Source organism: Plectropomus leopardus, chromosome 23 (genome assembly GCF_026936395.1).
Source record: "Plectropomus leopardus strain MGB_pleo_1.0 chromosome 23, ASM2693639v1, whole genome shotgun sequence".
NCBI classification, from domain to species: Eukaryota; Metazoa; Chordata; class Actinopteri; order Perciformes; family Serranidae; genus Plectropomus; species Plectropomus leopardus.
Window position 1 is genome coordinate 23,554,097 of NC_142198.1, and position 21,708 is coordinate 23,575,804.

The 21,708-nt window shown below is 37.2% G+C and overlaps 2 protein-coding genes and 1 long non-coding RNA gene across 4 annotated transcripts; all 3 read left to right on the plus strand.

Annotated features, from left to right (window-relative positions):
- The first annotated feature begins 4,255 nt into the window (after window positions 1-4,255).
- LOC148185801 (uncharacterized) lies at window positions 4,256-8,204 on the plus strand. 2 transcript variants are annotated; one of them, XR_015775693.1, is made up of 4 exons: window positions 4,256-4,823; window positions 5,133-5,752; window positions 6,918-7,068; window positions 7,378-8,204. It is a non-coding gene; the product is annotated as an uncharacterized LOC148185801 (long non-coding RNA). The 2 variants fall into 2 exon arrangements; XR_015775692.1 differs by having other exon boundaries at window positions 6,918-8,204.
- Window positions 8,205-9,913: 1,709 nt separating this feature from the next.
- On the plus strand, window positions 9,914-16,630 carry LOC121962117 (dickkopf-related protein 2-like). Its single transcript, XM_042512314.2, has 4 exons — window positions 9,914-11,184; window positions 11,550-11,706; window positions 12,794-12,919; window positions 13,728-16,630. Exons 1-4 carry the CDS (start codon window positions 11,017-11,019, stop codon window positions 14,111-14,113), a joined length of 837 nt encoding a protein of 278 aa, XP_042368248.2. The 5' UTR covers window positions 9,914-11,016; the 3' UTR covers window positions 14,114-16,630.
- Window positions 16,631-19,780: 3,150 nt separating this feature from the next.
- LOC121938402 (GTPase IMAP family member GIMD1-like) lies at window positions 19,781-21,631 on the plus strand. The gene is made up of 4 exons (XM_088073548.1): window positions 19,781-19,836; window positions 20,507-20,684; window positions 20,818-21,080; window positions 21,178-21,631. The coding sequence occupies exons 2-4, from the start codon at window positions 20,525-20,527 to the stop codon at window positions 21,439-21,441; spliced, it is 687 nt and encodes a 228-aa protein (XP_087929674.1). The 5' UTR covers window positions 19,781-19,836; window positions 20,507-20,524; the 3' UTR covers window positions 21,442-21,631.
- The last annotated feature ends 77 nt before the right edge of the window (window positions 21,632-21,708 follow it).

Sequence of the window (21,708 nt, forward strand, 5' to 3'; positions counted from 1 at the left end):
GTAGGTGCAGTAATGTTTTCCACTATTGCTCACTTTTGGGTGAAATTTTATTTTCATGTTGACCTAAATTACACACACAGGTGCTAAAAAATGCACACATACACAGTGTTGTTTATGTGATCGCAGATTATCACTTCACAATTATTTTTGACCAAAATAAAGATTTTTTTGCAAAATTTAAAGAGAATATACAGAGAATATAAAAAACAAAAATTGGGCAATAAGTCACTTTCATGTTGAACTTAAATTTTTGCACATTTGGTCTTGATTGTATGAATTCTTGTTATTATGTTAGTCATTTCTTTAATGACCACAAAAAATTGCTGTATGTATGCATGAATGTCAAATCTATTATGTACACAGAGATTTGATGATTAGATGCATTTCACGCGCAGAACATTTTAATGGATAAACATGAGATATGTATGTATGTATGTTTGTATGTATGTATGCATGCATGTATGTATGTATGTATGTATGTATGTATGTCCTGCCTAATAGATACATTTTGTTTACTGGTTTTATTACTATTTCTTTGTTTACCTACAATAACCTACATTTTACTTTTTGACTAATGTTATTAATGTGATCTGCTAATTTTTATTTACTTTATTTTAATCGTACTTTTGCAATGCATGTAAAATGTCAATAAAGCCTGTTGAATTGAGTTGAGTAGGTCACACACAGACACTTTACTCTTAATAGATACTGAATGTAAACTAAATGAACTGATACACAGTCCACAAGGGTGCACTTTGAACTTGAACCCGTCACCAAACCAGATCAATGCAGGCCAGTGAGATTAACAAAGTGTCATTATTTTTCTTAAACTGTTTTTGGTTGGCTGTCTCTCTATCATATCTATGATGTCCGTTGTGCCATAACCATCTGTCATCTGCTTTTCTGTTTTATTTGTTGTGATCAAAATTGGTGAACGTTTATCTGTAAACACTTTCCTTAAGCAATTATTGATCAAATTAACGATCGATTAATCAATTAATTATTTTAAAACCTTTGCTTAATTTAAACAATACCAAAGGTTATTCATCAGTCAACGCTCACAGCAACATATTGCATAATACTTTGCCAGCATATCCTAGTCTGTTGTCTAATCAAATTAATTTAACATGTACAATTAAATTAACGATATATTAATCGATGGTTAATTTTTTTTATCATTCTAATATACTGTGTGTATGTAATGCCAATATGTGTATATACTGTGTGTATGTAATGCCAATATGTGTATATACTGTGTGTATGTAATGCCAATGTGTATGTACTGTGTGTATATATGTGTATGTATGTGTGTGTATATGCTGTGTATGTGTGTGTATATGCTGTGTATGTGTGTGTATATGCTGTGTATGTGTGTGTGTGTATATATGCTGTATATGTGCTGTGTGTATGTGTGTATATATGCTAGGTGTATGTGTATATATGCTGTGTATATGTGTATGTATGTGTATATATGCTGTGATGATGAATTTTTAGGTCCATTGCTGGATATCAAGAAGGTGCTGTTCACAGGTAAGGCCAGGTAAAGCCCCCCTGAAAAAAAACAGGTGAGTAATGCTTCAACCTGTGTGTCTACTGTGTGTATATATATACTGTGTGTATGTAATGCCAATATGTCTATAAACTGTGCGTATGTAATGCCAATATGTCTATATACTGTGTATATGTGTATGTATGTGTGTATATATGTATGTATGCGTGTGTGTGTGTGTGTGTGTGTGTGTGTGTGTATGCTGTGTATGTGTGTGTGTGTTTATGTGTATATATGCTGTGTATATGTGTATGTATGTGTGTATGTGTGTGTGTGTATATGCTGTGTGTGTGTGTGTGTGTATATATATATGCTGTTTGTGTGTGTTTATGTGTATATATACTGTGTATATGTGTATGTATGTGTGTATATATGTATGTATGCGTGTGTGTGTGTGTGTGTGTGTGTGTGTATGCTGTGTATGTGTGTGTGTGTTTATGTGTATATATGCTGTGTATATGTGTACGTATGTGTATATATGCTGTGATGATGAATTTTTCGGTCCTTTGCTGGATATCAAGAAGGTGCTGTTCACAGGTAAAGCCCCCCCCCCCCAAAAAAAAAAAACAGGTGAGTAATGCTTCAACCTGTAGGACACCAACACCACCTGGAACATATTGTTTGCATGAGCAGCATGAGCCATCTTAGAACCGGTTTGTTTCTGTTTTTTTTCAGCACTTATGTTAACATGTTAAAGCAGCAACACTTCCTTTTGAGCAGTGCTGCTCAGGCACGACTCAGCTGCTTCTCAGCTGCAGTACATGCTCATCGATATTATTATTATTTTTGGGGGTGATGCACAGTTGTCAGCAAAAACTCATTTAACAAGGTGTTGTGATAGTTATATTGATTGACTCCATACCACCTTGTACTACTGCTTCAATGACTTTTTAGTTTTCCACAGACGTGAAATACAAATATCTTTTTTCCTTGGAAAATATCTTTTAAAATGGAAAAGTTTTTTTTCCGTTTCTGTGTCAAAATAAATGTCCTCTGACAACTTGTCTGTGATCAGAATCCCCTTAGTTGTTAACACTAGGCATTTTATTGTGAAATATTTGCATTTGTTCAGTAAGGTTGCCGTCATAAACTGCTCATGCATGCTGTGTGTTCTAGCTGTTATGTGTTCACTGTCAAATAAACCAATTGAAAGAGTGAGAGCCATTATCAGGTGAATGGAGAGGGCGGGGGTACATCTCCGCTGAGACTAATTTAAAAACCTTTTTTTTTTTTGAAATTCAGAAAAAAAAGTTTGAAAAAGTTAAGTTACTTTGAATTAGTTTAATTAAAATGATATTTTATGTGTGAGACAATGTACATTCAAGACAAATATTTTAAACATAGGCTTCATGTGTGCATCCTGGAGACTGCTTTCATTCCCTTTAAACATAAACCTCAGGGATAATTTGACCTGTTGCCTTGTTCTCTATCTTTAAAGTAAAATTCGTTTGATTGTTGTGTTAAAAAAATAACAAGTGTAGCGGTGTATAAAACTTCGCCCATTAATTACTTGGTATTGATCCAAAAATTGGCAATTATACTATAATGATCATATGACAATTCGTAAAGCAAAACTGAGTCCTGTTTCTGAGCTCAACACCAGGGACATTTCTAGGATTTAACGACAGTTGGGGCTTTTTCCGGACTTGGGTTGGGAGTCTGAGTGGATCCTCGATCTGGAATTTTTATTTAAAATCACATATTTATATCAATAAATTTGTTGGTGGTACAAATTAAGTTATTTAGTGCCCCATGTTATGTTGTGCCCCCAAAAACAAGACAAATGATGAAACAGAATCCTACAATGAAATGAAAGTCATATGCTGCCCCCTATTGTTTGTCGCAAGATATTGTAAGGGCATTTTCTTGCATATAATTATCAACATGACTTGAATAATATAATAAATGGGAAATAAATACATTAACATAAATAATTTAAATGTTTATATTGCTCCACACCTTCTGGCAAAATAGAAATTGCTCCTGACATTTCCAGACGAGAGATATCTCAAAACTCAACCTTCCCAAAGTGCTTTTAACTCAGTTTCTCTCGACATCAAAATCTCCCTTTGTAATGAGTAAACAGGCGTGATGTATAGCATGTATGTTGGTGGCATGTATGTGGAGGTGAAAGAAGTATTTAGATCATTTACTTAAGTAAAAGTGCTAATACCACCCTGTGAAAATATTGTTAAAAGTGAAAGTCCTGCATTGAAATTGGGTACACTAATTCCTGCAGATGTACTTCTGGAAGCATTTAATTTATAAAACATCATTTTATAAACTTTTCCCTCTGAAATGTAGTGGAGTAAAGGTATGAAAAGAAAATACTCAAGTAATGTACAAGTACCTCAGAATCATACTATCTTTATATATATATTCACATTGTGAAAAAATTTCCCAAATTTTATATACGAATCCCCTCTATGGACAACTATCCTAGTTGTATAAACAACCTAATGTAGCTATCCCAGTTATATATAAAATCCAATACAATATAAACCGCTATCCATTTTTGTATGTACAAGCAAATACAATATAAGCATCTTTCCTACTTTTGTGTACGACCTATTACAATATAAACTAAGTTTTTGTTTTTAACTTGTCTGGACAAAGGTTTGGGGAAATCCTGTCTCAAACCCACTTGGTGCCAGCATGCTCCATTTCATCGTTATTTCCAGTCTTTTTATCAGTATACAGGATTTTTTAGATACTTGTTCCTTGACTATATTGTTCTCCGGGGACAATCCTAGCTTCCTGTGCCCTCCCTGCTTGCTGAGGTTCCTCCCCAGCACCTTGTCTTCTGGCCCATCTTTTGGTCATGGAAGAACTGGCCTCTAAAACTTCTTGCCATCTGACAGTCATCATACTTTATTTTTGCACACCTTTGTGCAAACCCTTTGGTGTGACTTGTTCTGTCTCTATCAGCTTGAATGGTAACGTGAGTTGCCAGTGGACTTGTCTGGTAGAATTGTGCGTGTTTACAATTAAGGCTCCTGCAGACTTTTTGCAATCATAACTTTGTTGCAGCTATATTCTGGGAAATGGATCTTAATACAGCTGGGTAAGACATTAAGTTTGATGTATGCTGATTGTACAATAACATCACCTACTGAATTGCAGGTTATGACAAAGGCCCATCGACATCAGCACGCAAGAATTAAAAGTCCTGAGCGTGCATCATTCATCTATGCTGCTGTATTGGTAAGAGAAAAATGTGAAGAAAAAAAAATCAAGCCAACTTGGCACACCAGTTGTACAACAAGAGCTCAGAGTAAGTATCAGCATCTATTAGCATTTTGCTATGTGGTGCTGATTAGGGTGTCATTTCTTGCTGTGTTTCTATAGATTGGTTAGTAGACGCAGATCATCACAGCAGTCACACAGTGAGATGCTCATCTCAATCTCACTGTTTTACAGTCACGACCAAAGATAACGCTGGGTTTCTTTAGTGATGGTCTTCTTTAGTTGGAAAGTTTGTGTTGTTTTGTGGGTGATATGTCCTGCAATGACACACCCCTGAACGCAGCTGAAACAGCAAGTTTTCTAACTCAGCATTCTCATTATGGTGTATTTTTTACAGGTACCCAAACTTGAAGATGTAATCATGATACTCTGCTGCTGTCCGCCCAGATTTATTCAAGGTGTAAGTTGTCACTGTAGTCGACACAGATGAGCTCCAAAGGGGAGCTGGAGGTCAGTAAAACGGTTCTCTAGCCAGGTGGAGCGCTCGCTCAGTGCTTCATCTTATCCTAAAGTATTTCAGTTCCACGGGTTTGTATTTCACAGGATCGACACGCTGCTGTGTCTCATTTGTCCGCCTACACACTAGCCCATTTTCCAGGTCCAGTTTGCTGCACTCATAATGGTAAGGTGCATTGAGTGCCCCATGAAAGCTCAGAGTATATCACGTCAGCGTGCACGTAGGCTTTTTCTCCACAGCAGATCACTGAACATCAGTGCTTCTTTGCTGCAGGTGTAGTCATTGATCGCTCCTCGTGTTCATACTCATTTTTATATTGCATCTTCGTTCTTTCCTCACAGGTGCTGAAACTGAATCAGGAGAGTATTCTCTCTGGTTTCATCTTTGCAATCATCCTTGTTCTTCCCTTTTGGGTACTCTGACTGTCGGCCCATAAAGCAGGCTGAAAGAGGTTACTTATTTATCTCACGCAGGTGCTAAGCTATCGAAAAACTAAAAAGGTAACGTATGCATGCTTCCGCCATGCCACAAGAGTTTGAGGACTAGTTTCTTTCCTGACTGGATCTTAGTCAGGTCAAATGTTGACCCTTCATCCCGCCCATATGGAAGCCCATTTTCCAGGTCCAGTTTGCTGCTCTCAGAAAAGCATCTGAGTGAGTTTGTCACTTTCTCATAGTGTTTCATTAGTAAGAAAAGCACTTCGCTCCTAAAGCTTCCCAACCTCTGCAATGGTACGGCCTTCTCACTTTAGTCTAACACACATTGTGACTTGTTGTTGGTAAGTTGTGTTTGTGTCAAGAGGTATGTAGAGCTGCAATCCAGGCCCGTCTTTGTACAAGTACCTCAGATTCATACTACGTTTTTATATCCATTCACATTGTGCATAAATGATTTCCCAAATTTTATATACAACCCACTCTATGGACAACTATCCTAGTTTTATAAACAACCTAATGTAGCTATCCCAGTTATATATAAAATCCAATACAATATAAACCGCTATCCATTTTTGTATGTACAAGCAAATACAATATAAGCATCTTTCCTACTTTTGTGTACGACCTATTACAATATAAACTAAGTTTTTGTTTTTAACTTGTCTGGACAAAGGTTTGGGAAAATCCTGTCTCAAACCCACTTGGTGCCAGCATGCTCCATTTCATCGTGAAAATATTTCAATTTCACAGGAAGGAAAAGCTTGTCCATTTTCAAGTTATTTCCAGTCTTTTTATCAGTATACAGGATTTTTTAGATACTTGTTCCTTGACTATATTGTTCTCCGGGGACAATCCTAGCTTCCTGTGCCCTCCCTGCTTGCTGAGGTTCCTCCCCAGCACCTTGTCTTCTGGCCCATCTTTTGGTCATGGAAGAACTGGCCTCTAAAACTTCTTGCCATCTGACAGTCATCATACTTTATTTTTGCACACCTTTGTGCAAACCCTTTGGTGTGACTTGTTCTGTCTCTATCAGCTTGAATGGTAACGTGAGTTGCCAGTGGACTTGTCTGGTAGAATTGTGCGTGTTTACAATTAAGGCTCCTGCAGACTTTTTGCAATCATAACTTTGTTGCAGCTATATTCTGGGAAATGGATCTTAATAAAGCTGGGTAAGACATTAAGTTTGATGTATGCTGATTGTACAATAACATCACCTACTGAATTGCAGGTTATGACAAAGGCCCATCGACATCAGCACGCAAGAATTAAAAGTCCTGAGCGTGCATCATTCATCTATGCTGCTGTATTGGTAAGAGAAAAATGTGAAGAAAAAAAAATCAAGCCAACTTGGCACACCAGTTGTACAACAAGAGCTCAGAGTAAGTATCGGCATCTATTAGCATTTTGCTATGTGGTGCTGATTAGGGTGTCATTTCTTGCTGTGTTTCTATAGATTGGTTAGTAGACGCAGATCATCACAGCAGTCACACAGTGAGATGCTCATCTCAATCTCACTGTTTTACAGTCACGACCAAAGATAACGCTGGGTTTCTTTAGTGATGGTCTTCTTTAGTTGGAAAGTTTGTGTTGTTTTGTGGGTGATATGTCCTGCAATGACACACCCCTGAACGCAGCTGAAACAGCAAGTTTTCTAACTCAGCATTCTCATTATGGTGTATTTTTTACAGGTACCCAAACTTGAAGATGTAATCATGATACTCTGCTGCTGTCCGCCCAGATTTATTCAAGGTGTAAGTTGTCACTGTAGTCGACACAGATGAGCTCCAAAGGGGAGCTGGAGGTCAGTAAAACGGTTCTCTAGCCAGGTGGAGCGCTCGCTCAGTGCTTCATCTTATCCTAAAATATTTCAATTCCACGGGTTTGTATTTCACAGGATCGACACGCTGCTGTGTCTCATTTGTCCGCCTACACACTAGCCCATTTTCCAGGTCCAGTTTGCTGCACTCATAATGGTAAGGTGCATTGAGTGCCCCATGAAAGCTCAGAGTATATCACGTCAGCGTGCACGTAGGCTTTTTCTCCACAGCAGATCACTGAACATCAGTGCTTCTTTGCTGCAGGTGTAGTCATTGATCGCTCCTCGTGTTCATACTCATTTTTATATTGCATCTTTGTTCTTTCCTCACAGGTGCTGAAACTGAATCAGGAGAGTATTCTCTCTGGTTTCATCTTTGCGATCATCCTTGTTCTTCCCTTTTGGGTACTCTGACTGTCGGCCCATAAAGCAGGCTGAAAGAGGTTACTTATTTATCTCACGCAGGTGCTAAGCTATCGAAAAACTAAAAAGGTAACGTATGCATGCTTCCGCCATGCCACAAGAGTTTGAGGACTAGTTTCTTTCCTGACTGGATCTTAGTCAGGTCAAATGTTGACCCTTCATCCCGCCCATATGGAAGCCCATTTTCCAGGTCCAGTTTGCTGCTCTCAGAAAAGCATCTGAGTGAGTTTGTCACTTTCTCAGTGTTTCATTAGTAAGAAAAGCAATTCTCTCCTAAAGCTTCCCAACCTCTGCAATGGTACGGCCTTCTCACTTTAGTCTAACACACATTGCGACTTATTGATGGTAAGTTGTGTCAAGAGGTATTTAGAGCTGTAATCCAGGCCCGTCTTTCATCTGAGCATTTTTGCTCCCTCCATAATGATATATCTCCTCTTTGCAGGCTGTCAGGTATCTGTCAATACTCTGCAAGTAGAGGACTATCGTCTCAAATTTGTGTTAATTAGTAGAAACAAAATTCAAGTTGTAGCAAGGTAATGACATTGGGTGATAATTTAACTTATCTCCACCTTCACTTCAGGATTTTAGTTCCCCTCCTCTTAAAACTTAACATGTCTGGACAAATTCAAACCATTAAGACTGTTAGGGAGCTGCAGGCCAACTTCCTACTTTCTTACTTAAAAACATGTTTTGCTATCACTTATTGAGTAGTTGCTACTTAAAAATGTCTTTGACTTTGAAGAGAAGCTAATTTCTCCAACTCAATGAAGTATGCTAGCTGCATGTGATTTCATTAGAAGTTGTCATAACTAAAAAAAAATTAATGCAAACCATTTTTGTTCTGTTTTTTCTTTTTGAGCCAAATCAGTTTTGAGTGAACTGTACTTCATGTTGGAAAAGTTCACATTTCTCTGGTCTTAGTTTCACTCCAATCACACTTGCGGACACCAACAACATGCTTCTCTTAAAAATAACTATTTCAATAAAGCTCAAATCTTTTCAAGTTTATTTAGCATTAAAAGTTTATTTGTTTTAAGTCATTACAAAATTACCTCAACTAGTCTTCACAAATTCAGTCAAATCAAATTTTAAAGTAGCCTGAATATTAATGTTTATAAGTTGCAACAGTTTTATTGTTCAGTGTTTAACTGTTCATTTTGGTGTCATGACTCACAGAAACGCTCTTTCCACCAACATGTCTAACTTTAAGTCTGTAGCTGAGCTCAGCTCTGTGGAGGAAGAATCCACCAATCATGACACAGTACGGAGAAAATAAAAGAGGAAGAAGTTAGCTGGAGGTAAACTGGTAAACTGATCTGTGAATGCACTGATTGTCTGCAGTGTGTTCTTCTAACACTATAAACACAAAGGAAATACAGCTGTCATAGGAAGAGGTGGAATGACACAAAATACTCTTGAGTATTTCTTTTTGATGATACTTTATACTCCACTACATCAAAAAGAGAAATGTTGTACTTTTTACTGCATTGCTTATTTCACATTTTACAAATTTTGAGACCACAAAAAATTGAAAGTTGCATATTAAAGATTAAATTGCATAAAGTTAGTTGAATAGCTGTTTCCTGACCAACAACAGTAAAATGCTTTCTTGTGCTGTAAATGTGCCTGTAAGATTAATCCTTTATTAAACAATTCCATGCTTTTAAATTTGAGACTTTCAGGAAATTTTATTGCAAATATTTCTGTACGTTAATTTCTATTTAACACTTGGAAAAAACAACTTAAAAAAAAAAACTTTAAAAAATTGGATATAGATAAAATAAGCAACAAAAAAAGTACTGTAAAAATAAATATTTTTTAAAGTCTGGATATTTTGTCCCTTTTTTGGATAATTCTCTTGACATCTTCGACTCTTTTTAAAAATATATATATTTTTTGTATGTAAATTTTGTAACTTTTTTCTAATTTCTTGCAATTTTTGTGATTACATTTTGTCCAAATTGGTCATTTCCTTTTCAAAGGTTTTAGGTAAAGATCTCAATACTTCTTCCACGGTTGATCATAATATTACATCCCAGCTACGTTATTTCAGGTAAAATATTTTTATGCCCAAAACCTTAAACAACTCATCTCTCAGGCTTCATCCATATTTTAAATGCTTCTCATAGTGAACAAATTCGGTTATTTGTACATCCGCGGTGTAAAAAAATATATCTTTCTTGTGCTGTATCAAATGAAGCCCAGCAGGTTTCCATTAAAATGAATTTAAAATAATCTGTTGTTTTATCTTGTTTTATGGGATTTAGTATTTCAAACACTGTCGTTGCGCGGCAGGCTTCAGATAGGAGACGTTAAATCACAGCTGATATCCTCCGCTCCCTGTCTGTCTGTATCGATGGCTGCAGGTGAGGGGGCGCGCGGGTATCGATGCGTGCGCGGGAGGGGCGGAGGGCGCGTGGCCGGGGCGGAGGGCGGGACGGGTGCGCGCGTGGGAGTGAAGGCAGCCTATAAATTGACTTTAAGTCCGAGTGCATCTCACCTGTCTTAACTCCGGCAGTCAGATAGACATTCTCTGCTCACCTGAGAGGCGAATTTATTTATTTTTTAATTTTACCGAAATTTTGGTAACGAGAATAAATCGAACAGGAACTGGGACTTTTACAAAACAGCAGCATCAAACCGGGATCATTTGTGACCGTTTGGCTTCAAAAATCGTAATTCTGCGAGCAAGAGGTAAGATGCAGGCTATCATTATGTTATGTTACAGCCCCGTAAAATCGCAAGACAAGCTTTAATAATACTGGTTGAACTTTCCTATAGAACCTTCTCTGATGATTAAAATTATTCAAATTTCATTTTAAATTCGGCTCCAGTGAAATAATGCACACATTTAAACTCCGTAGTCTTGAGGTTTATTGTGTTTGGATATTTCTACTGTAAACTAAAATAATACTTTTCGCTGAGATTCTGAGGGAATTTTTGGTTGTTTTTTTTTGTTTGTTTTGTTTTGTTTTTTTACTAAATGTTAGAAAAGTAGTCTAAATTTAGCAATGGCTCAACAGGGAAAAATGTTTGCACGTGCAGTTGTATTTATTTGTTTGTGTGTTCAGTGGCAGCCGCAGTGACGATGGACCGGGAGTTGGTGCTGATGGTGTGTCTCGCGCTCGTGCTGGTGGCGTGTTCCCGCGGCGGAGAGGCGCGCGTCAGACTGAACTCCATCCGAACGGTGATCCTGCGGGAGGGGCACGTGCTGCCGGTGAACAGAAGCGCGTGGGAGCCGAGCCTGGACCTGACGGTGAGTGTGTGATGCAGCGCTCAAAACTTAATCTTATTAAATACAAGGTGCAAGGTAGGTTTATTTCCCTTTTTCCAAACGTAGTTTAATAAATAAATAAATAAATTGCGAATTGTACAGGCAAAATATGTTGACAGAGTTTTTGTATGGAAAAGACAATCTGCCGGTGGGAAAAAAGGTAAATCACAATGTTATTGCAAAACATTGTAACACTTTTTTAGAATGACCTAAATATCATAAAAAATTGTATCGTGGTTATTTCCATCCCTAATGTGTCACGCATCATTTATTTGAGTATGCAGATTTTAATGAGATCATTTGTGGATATCTAATGATGTGTGTGTGTTTTTTGTGTGTGTATGTAGCTCTACCAGTGCATGAGCGACCTGGAGTGCAGCGAGGGAAGTTATTGCCACGCCCCCAGCAAAGGCCCCGCCCACTCCCGCTGTCAGACCTGCCGCAGGAGGAAGCGGCGTTGCCATAGGGATGGCATGTGCTGCCCCGGTAACCGCTGTAGCAACAGTAAGTTTTTGCCATCGTTAATGTGTACATAAATAGGACGTTTGTCATTTTGTTATGTCAAAAATCAAGTGAGGATTATTATGCGCTGTAAAAACTGTTACTGATAGTCACTGACATTAAAAATATATATATTTAGAACTGATTATACACAATGAAAAGAAAATAGTCATGCAAGTCAAAAACAAAAGATAATAAGATTTTAACTCTTAGAGACCTGGATCAACATGACCTTTCACGTGAAACATTCAGACACCGTTCAAGAGTATTTAAACCTGTAAAGATTGGGGGAAAAAAAGGCAGTGAGAAACTTGCCAAGAAATATCCCACAAATTAAAGGAAAAAAGTCAGTTTAAAAAAGCATCTTTTACAAAAACTGGGAAAAATGTCCAGGATACTACACTAATACTACACTAACTACACTCGAATTATCAGGTAATTTTCCTCTCTTATAATGTCTGTGTAATTTCTTTTTAAGTTACCCATTGTCTTCATTCAATGTTTCAATGAAAGAAAGCAAGGCAATTGAAAAATGTACAACATTGTAAGAGTTTTATGTCAAAGTTCCAGCTTTCTTGTAAAAATGATGACTTTGTATCTCTTAAAGTTGAAACTACTTCAAAACTTTTAAATCATCTTGAGATTTAAACGGAAAAACAAAACAAAGCATTTGACTTCCTGTATCTTCTGATTGTATCTAAAACGATCTCCTTATTTTGATTTAGTAACTCAGGATTTGGAAATTTTGATTTTAAAAGCATAAATTCTAGTTTATTTCTAATAACGAATTGTGTGACCATTAAACCGAGACTCAAAGGTATCCTATTCTTCTCTTTGTATGTTTTTAAAGCAAATGTGCTTTTAGTTTTCTATTTTTTATAATATTTTTGTCGTTTTTATTCTCTGTAGGCTACCCCCGTCTGAATTATAGTTTTTGATGCTGCAATTATTTTGTTGATGAATCTATGCTACTTGGCGAACTCTGATACTTTCAGTCACTGTTTGTTGTCCCTGCTGAGTAAACAAATACATAAAATAATCTTGGTAATTTCCATTTTCACACACTCGTTCTTTCCTGTCTCTCCCTCAGACATCTGTGTTCCTGATGAGGACAGTTTTGTGTCTCAAAGGATCCCGGACTCCGATGGAGGGATGTCGAAAAAAAAAGGATGGAGGAAGAGAGAAAAGATGGATGTGAAAGGGTTCTCTGGCAAAGGTATGGTCATAAGTTATAACTTTTAATTCATGTCATTTTTATTGTTTTGTTTGTTTCCCTGTACATCTTAGAGTATTATAATATAATAATATTTATGTAGCACTTTTCAAGCTTAAGCACCAACTGCTTCCCAAATAAAAAGATTGACAGAATCAAATAAAGATATCAGAAACCTCTGTAGCCCCTCCTCTAACCAAAATTTAGAACATTAGGAACATTAAAACAAAAATAACAATGTGCAGAAAGACATATGAGGGTGCAAGTTGAAAAATACAGTTTCATAAATAAGTAAATAAAATGTGGAAAAGAGAATTAACCTCATTAAAGATGATGAAAATTAAGACTGAAAAATAAATCACATGTATAAGCAGAACAGATGCTAACAAAAGAAATTAAGTCGTATAAAACAGGATGAATGAAAAAACAAACTCTTGAATTTAAATTTGGCGAAAGTGAAAGTATGTGGCATGCATAAAATACAACTGCATTCCAAAACTAAAACAGGACCACTGTAAAGTGCAAAGATAATAATCAATTTAAAATGTAACACTATAGGGAATTGTTGTCAACCATGTAAATTTATTGTTGAAGTCAAAAACAAGGTTTGTTAAAGTCACAGAAGTTTTTATCAAAATGTTGACTTATATTTTATTTCTATAAGGAAAAAAAACACTATCTCAAACTGACAAAGGTGCGCTCTGGTTTCTGATTGGCTCAAAAGTGGATTATGTCACCAGTGGGGGACATTTTGGCTGCTGCTCTTCCTTTATGTATAGCTGTCGTCTTATGACCAGTTTTTGTATTCCAGGTCAGGTCGGGGATCCCTGTCTTCGCTCCTCCGACTGCTCAGACGCTCTGTGCTGTGCCCGTCACTTCTGGACTCGCATCTGCAAGCCAGTGTTGCGGGAGGGACAAGTGTGCACACGACACCGCCGTAAAGGGAACCAAGGCCTGGAGCTGTTCCAGCGCTGCCCCTGCGGCGATGGACTCAGCTGCCGAGCACTGCGAGAGCCCGGCGCCCAGTCTTCATCACCGCCGTCATCTTCTCTGCTGGCGGCGGCGGCTAAATCCAAGTTCGCAGCGTCCTCGTCTCGCCACTCTTCGCCGCAGACATCCCTGTTGTCTTCATCAACAAAGTCGTCTTCTTCGCCAGGGGTGGCAAAGACGCGACTTCATGTGTGCCAGAAAAACTGACAAAGACGCAGAGACAGACAGAAAGAGGGGAAAAGTGAAAGAGAAAAGGGGAAAAAAATCTTTCCTCAATGACAAACTCCAGAAGGGACGAGAGGCAGAGACTGAAAAAGAGAAGAGACAAACGGAGGTAGCGGTGAATAAGCATACCTGTTTACACCTGTGAAAAGGCCCCATCCCCTCCTCCTCCAAACTATCTCAATGCTAATCAGCTTCCTGTCGGGCTGCATTCACACACACACACACACACACACACAGTCAGTGGGATGTGAAACTCTTTGTGGTTCAGATCTGGTTTCCTCCTGGCTGTCTAGACGAGCAGAAACCGCTTTGAAATCCGGTTTGACCCTGTTTACACCAACAGGAAGAACGTTAATATTTAAAACCTGATACATATCTGTTGTGATGGCCTCCAGTCGTCTTTGAAAACCCACAGACATCCGATTTTGAAAAACCACACTACAGAAAATATAATTACATCTAGTCTTGTATTACATGGTCTAAAATCTAACTTAATTCTCAAACATGGAAACATTGTGGCCACATAGTTTTACTAATTTCAGTAATGTTTTAATGGCATCACATCTGTGAAGTGGCATTATTACTGAACAAAATTCCTGAATTGCACTGAAATTACACTTTAGGGATCCATGATAATATTGCACATCATCAGTGTCGGCTGACTTTGTCCATAATGTTAAATATCAGAATCAGCCACATGCTGATTTTTATCAATATCACAAACCAAATTTTTTTTAATATATTAACACACCATTTATTGACATTTTTACTATTACGCAATTTCTTCAATAAGACTCTTCCACTGGAATGGACAGAAAACAAAGTATGCTAATCAAAACAAAAATTACTAATGATTTATGAGTGCATTTAGAGGAGATATCCATTATTACAATTTTTTCAGATATCACAAACCGATATTTTTATTATTGACAAAGTAAACGCATACAAAATATAAACCCTAACTTGAAGTATTTTTCTTATTTTGCACAATGAATTTATGTTACATACACTGAAAAACATTGTATTTCATGTCTCCATCTGGTGGTGGACCATCACATTAAGAGCATGAATATTATAATTGCACTACAAAAGAGTCTCGATCATAAAACTTTGGTGGGCAAAAAAGTATAACTATCAGTTTTGGTTATTGGCCAAATGTGATGTTATACAGGCATATCAGATATCATCAAGAAATCCAATGTCAGGCATCCCTGTTAGATTTATTTTGTCCCAAGATTTTAGCTGAACTTGGACCACAAATGGAGCAGCATCTGCAAAACAAGCTAGACTCTATTATAAAAAGAATGAAAAATATACAAATATAGTCATTTCATTTTCGATTCATATTTATTTTAATATTTTCACATTTTACCTTACCCTAACTCATATTAGCTTAGGTTGCATCTTTAGATATGCATCTTGTTTGCAATTTCTTTTCTTTTTTTTGTTTGTTTGTTTTGTTTTGGGGTTTTTTTTCTTCCATAATTTGATATCACTCTGGAAAGCTCATGAAACACAGGAGTTTTATGTTACAAAAATCTGATGCTCTGCTTAACATTGAAAGTCAAACTTGATTTAACAAGCAAAAATACTGAACTTAGCATTTAATTTTCTGTCCTTTTTGGCGACCAGGAAAGACAAAAACATGTAGAAAAAGCTTTGACAGTTGATGTTAGCTTTAGTTTCATTATGATAACAGTCAAATTTTGGCTACTAGCCTCCAAAGGGCTGCTCAGATTAGCCAAACTCATTTGTTTGTTGTTTGTTTGTTTTTATGAAGCATGTGCTATGACTAGATGTCATCTTAGATTTTGGATATCGTAATTTACTACGTCTTGTCGTTTCCTGGTTTTAAAGGCTGCATTACAGTAATTTTCTGAATTTACCAAGCAGTTTTTGCTGTTTTGTTATTTGCCCTTACCAATTCACCAATTTGATGTTTATCAAAAATCATTTCTTATGTAAACGTTCAGTGAAAGCACCAGTAGTCAATCCTACAATACCGTCACTATTGTGATATTATTTTCAAGCTATAATGATAATAATGATATCCATTTTCTGCCTTTCAGACCTACTTTGTAGATGCATAATGTTCTGCCGAAACCCCCAAAACAAAGACTGGACCACAAATATACCTTTTCTTTTGACAAACTAAAACCTATATCGAAAGACAAAACTTGGTGTCAATGGAAACTCGTTCACATCCTTAAACTGTGAAATGCTGCCTCGTTTAACTTAAACTGCCCGATCTTTAAGTCCAGTCCCGTCCTGTCTCATTTTATTGCACTGTTGTTATTATGAGAGTTTTGTCTATAAGTTGTTTTTGTATATATTGAATGAATGTCGGTATAACTATTTGCCTGTTTATGTGTAACTCTGCTAGTTAATTTGGGCCGTTTATTTCCACCACTTTAAGAAGGAATGTTGTATTTTTATAATGTAAGATACTGTCGATCACTAATCTGTGTTTTAATCATTAAATTGATTTGTCATCTGCAACATATTTGTCTTGTTCTTTTTCTTTTTCGGACAAATTTCTTATGCGTTTAGAGATCACATTGGCGTGTTCAGATAAGTTTATATACAGCCACGTAGTGATGTTGACAGTATTTAATGTGTGAGGCAGTAGAGTCCTACATCTGGTCGGACCCTCCTGCATGTGAGAAGCAGGCGCTGAATGTTTTCCCCGGCGCTGGTGGGCGGTGATAAGATTAACAAAGGAAAAAGACGTGCCCATGGGCCTGCAGAGACACGCGGAAATGATTCCATCTGTGCAGATAAAAGTTATTTATGACCACAGATCTTTAAACTGTTTGCTGATTTAAATATCTGTCAGAGGGATGACAGGTGATTGCTTCATCACGTAATGAAACACAGAGCAAGAGCGTCTTTGGGTCTCTAAAAGAGTAAATTTCTGCAAAGTAAAAGTCATCAGATTGTCTTACATTGGACTTTATGAGGTCTCACTTTCAACAACATAACTTTTTATCTGATTTAATTTCTTTTGCCTTAATTACTTGAATAATGTCAGATGTGTAATAGCTCCGAAAACCCCTAAAACTCACTTTATGTTTAACTCTTTGCAACATGAGCGAATTATTTTGATTTCTTCCAAACACATAGGTGGGAGGCAACAAGATACTTAACAAGACATGCTCCCCAAAAATTGCAAAAATTGTTTATTTTTTACCTGAAAATAAGCAAAACAACAAACAAACAAGAAAATGACCTAGAAAAAGGCAATGTGATTCTGCTGCTGTTTTTTTCAAAATTGACCATGTTTTCATGGGGTGTATTTTATATTCTCAATTTCAGTTTACACAATCTGAGTTAACAGAAACCTGACTAGTCTTACGTTTTTCCATTTTTCGTTTGTCTTTGTTTTTTGTGCTAAAATCAAACAACACGATAACCACAGTGTTGTTGAAACAAAGTGGTTTGCAGAAAGGACGATTTAGTCGGCAGTTAAATAGTTGTGAGGACAGTTTTGTAGAAAATTCTTAAGAAGGACAAAACTTCAGAGTATGTTTTGGTGCATATGACCTCAGATGACGATAATTTTTAACATCGTATCCTAAAACCTTTCCGAGAATGGATTTGGAAAGAGAGGAGTATGTGTTTGTGGGAGCGAGTTCCCTCTTCTGTGGTTGGTAGCTGTTGGGCATCAATGTCCTCACTTTGGATATGGTTGTTAAAGAGATAACACACACACACACACACACACACACACACACACAGTCTTTTACATGATCATGTCACTCTTCCCCCGTGTTTCCCAGCTTCCTCTTCAGGTCACCACATTATCGTCACTTTGTTTCCATGTTTCCTTGATGTCACAGTCGAGTTTCACAGCCCCCCCTCCATGATCTGACGGTAATCTTTTCAAAACGATAAAGTCAAACAGCTTTTTGCTTTCAGTCAAATATGTTTTTTTTGTTGGTTATGCTGGGCTGGTTTGATTAGTGCTGCTTTTTGGTTCGACTGTCAATACGACTTCACAGAAAGTCCGAGGTCATCAATTACTGGTCCGTCCACATGCTGCTGCTGATGAAAATATAAGTTAGATAAACAATTAAAATAAAAAAATAGGAAAACAACTACTCTATAAGAAATGTGAACACATCTTATAAAGATGATTGCTTTTCAATATAATTAAGGAGTTGGACATACATACCAATAATATTTGTAAAACTCTAAAAAATGAAAATAAATACATTTAAAAAAACAATAAAACTATAAAACCATACATACTACCAAAACAAACCACTCTAAAACGCTACACAGTCAAGATTTGACTGGTTGTTTAATGTTATGGACGTCGGGTTAAAGCAGAACTTAAAGTGGTTATTTTTACATCTGCTTGTCCTAAAACTTGTGCTGGACTTTAAAAGTTCATATTCATCTTACAGAATATGTGTCGGATCTTTCAAATCTTTTGTGCCAGCTTGACTATTTTTTTCATACATCGTTTGAAGAGGTTGTTGCTCTTTCATACTTACCACTTTGCAATTTTTACCAGCCGAGCAATTTTTGTTTTTAACTGGACCGTGAGGGTGCCGTACCAGGTCGCCGTGCCATATCTGATGATGCTATCCAGCAGTGCGTCGTAAGCATTATTTCTGTCCGCACACCAGTCAGAGTGTGTGTGTGTGTGTGTGTGTGTGTGTGTGTGTGTGTGTGTGTGTGTGTGTGTGTGTGTGCAGTCTGTTAATAATCCAGCAGCCTCAGATCGTATTATCTCTGTGGTTTCAGGATAAACTGTGAGCAGATGACCACGTTTCTCCCTGCAGACGCCCGAGGCAGCAACAGTTTTCACTCAAACTTTATTTCACACAGAGCGCCGACAGAGCGGCTACACACTGAGGGTTAACCACGGGGTCGCGGCAGCACGTTTATCCTGGTTTTACTGTGACATGAACATCAACAGTAATGGAAGCTCATCTGAAAGGAAAAAATCCAAACGTTTTTTTTCATTATTATGACTATGACTGAATATTTCAGAATTATGAGACATGCTATTGTAATTATGATATTTATATCAAATATTCATAGCTTTTTATTTAATCTTTTTTATTTGTATCTGTTTCATATTTAAGAATTATGAGACATGTTACAATAATTATCATATTTATGTTTTATAGAATTATGTTAATATTGTTGTATTTTTTCCCATTTCTTAGTTTTTTTTTTTGTTTCACTAATTTCAGGTATTTTTCTTGTAACTTTTTACTAATTTCTCATTCATTTTGGGGTAAATTCTTCCTAAGTTGCTCATTGCCCCTCCATGTATTTGAAAGACAATGAGCAAATTGGCTCAGGTTTCAAAGGGTTAATATATTATTATTGTTATTATTATTATTATGAGCAAATGTTAACTGTTTGCCTTGATATCAAATAATTATAAGAATTTTTCTCCAAATTGCAATATAAAATATAAAAAACTTAAATTATGATATGCAGAGGACACACACACACGCACACACACATGCTACACTTCCCCTTTATATCTAAATTGCCGGGATGTTTGTCAGTTTTACAGCCTAAAATAAAACTATAGAGCGAGGGACAGATGGGTAGGACTGGTTATTATTTAACTACAAATACACACACACACACACACACACACACACACACACACACACACTCCAACATTGATCAGTGCAGGAAATGTGACAGTATTTTCCTCTCCCTGTGAGGTGAAGCAGGTAAGACTCGCTTTTTTAAATTGTGTTGATTGTAGAGTTTAGATGTCTTGAAACAGACAGCTGATTTTTTAAAGGGTTTGCTGTTTCGGTTGAAGGTTTATCATCTGTTATATTTAATCATAATGACCCATGTATGACGCCAGGTAAACATCAGTTTAAAATTCAATCCAAAGTGAGCAATAGCTGTTCTGATCAAACTGATTAAAAAATAGATTAATTTGATCATTTTTCAATATTTACAGCTTCTATTGGTCAATCACAACATCAACCAAAATGAATTAATAAAAATCTATGAATATTTTCTTTAATAATTTTTTTAAAGCGACAATTTGCTAATTGGAGAATTGCTATTTTTTTTCCAAGTTACCCAAAGTAAACCTCAAATTTTCATGAATAACTGGAATGAAAATATTTTTATGTTTGTTTGTTTTTTTAATGTTGAAGATGGGGGAAAAAAAAGTAGAAACCTATGAATGTGAGTACTGCATGCACTGTTTTGCAGGAAAAGTAATGAAAATGTCATTCATATATCTATATATATGTGTGTTTATGTATATGTACATATATATATATATATGTATTCTTTTTAGAAATAAGATATATCATAAAATATTACCACGATAACCACTAAATGTTGCGCAACATTTTGTCTTTTATTGTAAAATTTTAGGTTCCATCATATCCTGAGATGGATCTCAGTCGCAGTCGCCGCGGCAACAGCCTCTTCGGAATCCTCAATGATTGTGGTTGTCACCATGGCGACAACAAGCGGAACGTTTTGACCCTGAATGTGTTGTTGCTAGGTGACAGGCAGAGTGGGAGGAGCTCTGTGGGGAATGCTCTGATTGGTCAGTAATTTGCCAAAAAAACAAACAAAAAAAACCACAACACACCTCTGATAAATGTTATTTTTGAATCTTTGAATTTTAGCTGTAAACATGTTTTTGTTTGTGTGACATTTGTTTGAAAAATGTTCGGCAGGTGGAGAAGAATTTCACACAGGCCCCTGCCTTTCTGGCATCGTGGTGACGATGGAGCACCAGCTGCTTAGCCGAAACTTTCCACGGTTTTTCCGAAGGCAGGGGGCGGAGTCTGACCTTGTTTTGAGAGTGATGGACACGCCCCCTATGTTGCCTAACTGGCAACGTGTGCACAAGCTTTGCCCCGAGGGCGTGCACGTACTTGTTCTTGTTGTGAGAGCTGACCGACTGCACGACAACACACACCTGGAGGAGCACGCACAGGTATACACACACACACACGCGCGCACACACAGACACACACACAGAAACAGACACGCTCAATGTCATGTGATGTTGTGTGTTTTGTGTCGGCGTTCAGACTCTCTTCGGTCCTGAGTGGCGCCGTCATGCTTTACTCGTCCTCACACATGCTGACCACCTGAAGGAGGCGGGGCTTCACACGTCAGTCAGTGACTGGCTGCGAGCTCTGGCTGAACAGGTGGAGGGAGGAGTCTTGTTCTTGGACAACAGCCGTGATTGGCCATCAGTCAGAGGGCGCCCGCTGAGAGAGCGACTGCTCCGCCTCTCAGCCAGGAACCATCACAGAGCTGTGATGGTCCGGACAGAGGCTCGCTCTGACTGAAATTACAAATAAAGGACAAACGGATGACTTCACAGTGGCGGACGATTCTTCCATCAGAAAAAATGTGTATAAAAAAGGCATTTTCTGCTCAGAGTCAATCAAGATTCAGTAAACTATCTACGTCCTTGTCCATGTAACGCTTATCAGTTCAATTATCCATGTCACAAATGAAAAATAGAAAAGTGAAAAATTGTATTTTTCGTTTGTCAAATCAATGTGAATTTTTTTTTTTTAATTTTTCAGATTTTTTCTATTTGTGAAATGTTG

Bases quoted from the DNA above. Each gene is read 5' to 3' on its own strand.
- LOC121962117 (XM_042512314.2), top strand. From the start codon at position 11,017: ATGGACCGGGAGTTGGTGCTGATGGTGTGTCTCGCGCTCGTGCTGGTG. The intron at 11,185-11,549 runs GTGAGTGTGTGA...GTGTGTATGTAG, and splicing joins AGCCGAGCCTGGACCTGACG to CTCTACCAGTGCATGAGCGA. The intron at 12,920-13,727 runs GTATGGTCATAA...TTTGTATTCCAG, and splicing joins GAAAGGGTTCTCTGGCAAAG to GTCAGGTCGGGGATCCCTGT.
- LOC121938402 (XM_088073548.1), top strand. From the start codon at position 20,525: ATGGATCTCAGTCGCAGTCGCCGCGGCAACAGCCTCTTCGGAATCCTC. The intron at 20,685-20,817 runs GTCAGTAATTTG...AATGTTCGGCAG, and splicing joins TGTGGGGAATGCTCTGATTG to GTGGAGAAGAATTTCACACA. The intron at 21,081-21,177 runs GTATACACACAC...GTCGGCGTTCAG, and splicing joins ACCTGGAGGAGCACGCACAG to ACTCTCTTCGGTCCTGAGTG.